Source organism: Panthera uncia (assembly GCF_023721935.1).
Source record: "Panthera uncia isolate 11264 chromosome A3 unlocalized genomic scaffold, Puncia_PCG_1.0 HiC_scaffold_12, whole genome shotgun sequence".
Taxonomy (NCBI): domain Eukaryota; kingdom Metazoa; phylum Chordata; class Mammalia; order Carnivora; family Felidae; genus Panthera; species Panthera uncia.
The window spans coordinates 38961310-38966486 of NW_026057579.1; the positions used below are offsets into that span (position 1 = coordinate 38961310).

General features: G+C 53.5%; 1 protein-coding gene across 1 annotated transcript in view; it reads right to left on the bottom strand.

Annotated features, from left to right (window-relative positions):
- TPO (thyroid peroxidase) overlaps nucleotides 1–5177 on the bottom strand; it is a 47200-nt gene that overhangs the window by 40127 nt on the left and 1896 nt on the right. Inside the window, exon 2 of the mRNA XM_049652018.1 lies at nucleotides 2358–2442. Coding sequence (XP_049507975.1) covers nucleotides 2358–2442 — 85 coding nt within the window. The remainder of the gene's footprint in view (nucleotides 1–2357; nucleotides 2443–5177) is intronic.

Here is a 5177-nt window from a genome sequence, read left to right on the forward strand (position 1 = left end):
AGAGCATGGGGGGGTCACAGCCAGAGCAGGGGGGATCACAGCCAGAGCATGGGGGGGGGTTCACAGCCAGAAGACGGGGGTCACAGCCAGAGCACGGGGATCACAGCTAGAGCATGAAGGGTCACAGCCCTGAGTATGTGGGGTCACAGCCAGAACACATGGGGTCACGGCCAGAGCACGTGGGGTCACAGCCAAAGTATGTGAGGTCATAGCCTTCAGTACACAGGTGACAGTCCCCAACTGGTGGGCTCCAGCCCCAAGTTCCGCACTCATGTGTCAACCAGCCCTGGAGGCAGGGTCATAGCCTTGAGTCCATGGGGTCATAACCCCGAGTATGTGGGGCCACAGCCCAGAACGCATGTGGTAACAGACCTGAGATGGTGGGGTCCTAGTCCCGGGCAAGGGGACCCCTTGGTCAGTTCATGGGACCTTCCTTCCTTCCTTGACTCTCTTTACTGTCCTTCCCGCTCTGGATCTTTCTCCTCTGCCTTCTCTGCCCTCCGTCTGTCTGTCTGTCTGCTTTCCTGAGTGTCCCTCTCTGCTTCGGGATGAGCAGGGCCAAGGCTGCTCCCTGGTCCACAAGACAACCCCATGGCGGCCGGGGTGACTCTCGCACCCATCACTGGGCTTGTGCACTTTGTGGAATGAAGACATTAAAGGCATGTGATCCTTCCAGTGACCACCGTGGACCCCACAGGTGGATTCTTCTCGCTTTAGAAGAATTCACAGAAGAGGCAGAGCTCACATGGCACATGAACCACGGTCTTAGCCTGAGTACTTTAGAAGCTCTTCAAGGATCAGGATGAAATACGCTGAGAAATTACCTTATTTAGGCAACTCAGGTTTTATACGTTATCGTTTCATAAATAATAAATAATTAAGTGACCATGCAATTATTGGGGGATTTTTGTTGAAACTTAATTAGCTATTGAAATGCAATAATTCATTCTATGATTAGTAAGCAAATAGCAAATTAACGGCTCCTTAGTTCATTAACCCTAATTGAGAAACAATATACGTCAGGGGGAAAATGTTGGCATTTCTAGCCTGAAGAGGCTTATGAATGGAGGGCAGGAGTGTCGGGGCCGCAGTGGAGCCGCGAGGCCGCTGGGGGCAGGTCTGTGCACCCCAGCCCAAAGGGCATGAGTTCAGGGGCACCAACCACCCAGCACCACCCCCTCCAGAATGAGGCTTGTCTCTCCGCCCGCACCCAGCGCCCTCCCCACCCCAGGTCACCCTGCACCTGCCCCCGTCTCGGTTCCTCCAAAGCTGATTCTTTATCGCTAATCGACCACGATACTTTTTTGATGATCAGTGTGCCCGTCCCTGAATTAAGTGTGTGTCTCCCCAGAAGGAGTGTGGACATGAGATGATATTTGTCTTCCTAACCCTAGCGGCACAGGGCTGGCCTTGCTAAGTAGGGAGAGCATAGCCCCTCAGGACACACCGCTTGAGTAGGCAAATAAAGCATTATTTGAAAGTTCTCAAAAAGCAGATCTTTCCAATAAAATATCCCAAGGGGGTCGTCATGGCCTCTTTAGGCTGCAGACACTGACTTCAGTGGGATCTGTTGCTTCCGCCAGTTTCCAAGCAGAGTCTGGCTGGGCCACTGACGGCCATTCCCATAACTGCTGTCGCGGTTTCAGACACGCTGCCAGAGTATGAGTGCAGGGGAAGTGGGCTTTCTCTTTCTTCCCCCTTTCATTCAAGGTTTTAGAAAAGAGGTAAAAATTAGTTCACTATCAATACGGACAGCAGGGGACTTTTCTGGCTGGAAAAACAGATATTTGGAAAGGAATCAACTATGCCTCGTGACATTCTGTATTTTGACAGTTTATATAATTATTAGTCAACCTCAAAACCTGCTTTTTAGTTGTTTTGTGTTTTATGAACATCTAATGTTTGAGACCACGATATCTTTGATGTTGATGTCAATTATATATTTAAAATCGAGGTTTCTTAACTACTTAAACCAGAATGATGGGTGGACTTAATCCAGCACCGAATGCGTGTCTTTGCCAGCCCCGCCCAGGCCCCAGTCTCCCAGCTCCCCCGCCTCCTGCTCCCCAAAGGCTGAGTCTCACCCCCCCAGGGACAAGCCCCCGGCCCCCAGGACCGCGAGGACCGCAGCGCTGAGTCCCGGGGACGTCACTGTGCTTCTCCACGTGCTGGAGGAAGAATCTGACGCTGAATATGGGTCTTTCCAGCTCTTGCCCGAGAAGCCAGGAAAGTGGATTTGCACAGGCAAGGTCTCCTGAGGTGTGGAGACGCTGGGCCGGTGGTGAAAATTAACCGGCAGACCCGTGCCCTCTCCCGGCGACCTGGCGGCTCCCCTCCCGCCCCCCCGGAAAGCCCACCTTTTCATGGTGTGGTAGATGGCCTCGTCCACCATGCGCCTGCTCTCTTCCACAGCGCGGGTCACAGCAGAGTCTCGGCCCTTCCCTGTGGACGACACGCCCCACGGTGAAGCACATTCGAGGTCAGCCACCCTCTGCCCCCTTCAGTTTCTCCACCAAGTCCGCGGGAGGCGGCGACAAGCTCGCGGCTCCTGGGCCCGAATGTGGGGTCCTGGCTAGGTCACCCCGTGGGGCCCCATTCACACATCGCAAATCGGGCACCAGCTCCCCCTGCAGAGCTGCCGTGGAGCAGAGCGCCAGGAGCAAGCGGGCCCATACCCCCTCACCTCCTCCAAGGTCGGTCTGGCCGCCCTTCTTTCTCTCTTGTCCAGACACCACTGCTGATTCCGAAAACTCTGAGTACTTTGTTACCTAATCAGTGATGTGGTGAGTTCCTGATATCTTCCTATTTTAAGTTGTGCGTTTCACAAAAGATAAAATACTTAAATATACCAGCTGTTTCCAATGACAAGACTTCCACTTTATTTTATTTTATGTTCGAAATGTTTAACAAGTCCTATGGTCTAAATGCTCATGTCCCCTCAAAATTCGTACACTGAAGGCTAACCCCCAGCGTGACCGTGTGAGGACAGAGGGGCTTTGGGAAGTGATTAGGTCACGAGGTGGAGCCCCTGAGTTGGGACTAGGGCCCTTGTAAGGGACCACACAGGGCCCGTCCCCGCGAGGACACAGCCAGGTCCTGAGCCAACCGTCTCACCAGACACCAACTCGCTTGTTCATCTGGGACTTGGGCCTCCGGAGCCGCCGGAAGTAAATGGCTCTTGTTTGTAAGGCACCCAGCTGGCGCCATTTTGTTACAGCATCCCCAGCGGAGCGAGGGAGTCATTTACGACTCCAATCCGGTTAAAACGTGAGGTTCCACATGATCACGTAGCAGGCTCCTTCCAGTGACGCACACGAGGAGCTTCTGTCACTAACGTATCTTCACACAATCAACACTTCATCAAAGGAAACGCATTTATTTGTAAGAATAAATGGAATATCAGAATGTTTTCAAACATTACACACCTTATAGGAATAAAACTATTTTTATTTCTTTAACGTTTATTTATTTTGAGAGAGCGCGAATGAGCAGGGGAGGGGCAGAGGGAGAGGGAGAGAATACCGAGCAGAGTCTGCTCTCAACACAGAGCCTGATGAGGGGCTTGATCTCACGACCCTGGGATCATGACCTGAGCCAAAATCGAGAGTTGGACACTTAACCCACCGAGCCACCAGGCACCCCAGGAATAAAACTACTTTTTGAAAGGTAACTGTCTATATTTGGAATGACGTAGCCCAGCATATCCCAGGAAACAAAGTGGTGAGCATGCCAGGCAGGTGGCCTCTGTCCTAAAATGTAACTAATGATTCCCTTGCAGGAACAAATAAATGCGTCCATAGTCAGGAGCATCTGTGGGTCTGGAGACGGCAAGTTCCTGAAGGCGGAGACCCCAGCAGATTCCCACCACCCGCCGGGGTGTCCGACAGGGTTTCGAGCCTGGAGACCCCAGCACGGGCGCCTTCCACACAGCCTCTCCACTGCCCCTCCGCTCCGGCCCTGTCTATTCTGAATATGTCATAAGAAGGCGAAACTCCATGTGGATCATCCCTGGGGTTCTGGGAGAAGCGATTAGCCCACGTGCTGGGTGGCCCTCCCTCCGCAAGGGTCTGGGGGAGCGCACTGTGGGGCAGGTGCGGCTGCGACCCCCAGGCCGGGGAGCCCAGGCATTCTCCCTGGGGCCGCAAACAAGGGCTCAGCCAGCATCACAGACCTGGAGACTTTGAACCTGCCTTCTGCTTTTCAGATCCGAAAGTTGAATTCTAGAGAGTTCCGTGGGGCGTCTGATCTGGAGACGCCAGCCTTCTAAAAACAGTCACAGCTCCCAGGGGGTGTACATCCCCCTGGAAAGTTCTCTTCGGGACACAATCAGCTCACACAGGAGAGCTGGAGCGTGGGGAGTCCTTCAGGAAGAAGGTCCAGCCATTTCCGAAGAGTGCTCATTTAAAGAAAAAGGTCCGACAAGAATGTCGAGTCTTCCTTCTCTGAAGCCATAAACCGTGAGGGCCCCTGCGTGTCACTGTCGACTGATTCTGAGGACTTGGTTCTGTTCTCATCTCTGAGTTTGTGTCCTCACGTTACTGAGCCCTGGTGCTGAAACCCAATCAGCAGGAATAAAGTTTGCGCACTTTTCCTTTTTAAGCGTGTGTGCTGATTCCCGGATCTCCCAACCTGCAGGCAGCTCTCTGCCTCCCTATGCACCCTGATCTCATCTGCTGTTGCTGTCGTGACTTGTCCGAACACGGGCTGTAAAGACGAGGTGTGTAAGTCTCGACTTTGCAGGAATGATGGAAACGCACCCCCTCTGTGTGCCGATGGGTACGGTGACTTCCGCCAGGAACCCCAGGCAGGGTGTGCTGAAGGGACTCACCCTGTTCCTTAGACCCACAGGGCCGTGCGTGTATTTTTGACAAAAACGAAATCCCCCCGCATCAGTAGAGATTACCAAAGTGTGCCACTTTGTTCCTCCCTGGGCTGAGCCCTCCTGGGACCCTACTCTGGGTCCAGACTCAAGGGTGCCCATGGCCTCACTTCTGTCTCTCAAACTGTACAGGTCACAGGCTGACCCGCAGTGTGTCTGTCCAGATCTACATGTGCCATGAGTGTTTATCAGCCAGACTCCCATCCAGTGGAGGGGGTGGGGGGGGGGGCTTCCACAGAAAGACCTGGGGAGACAGTGAGCCTGGATACAGCTGCACCTCGGGTCTCTGGGGCCCTCC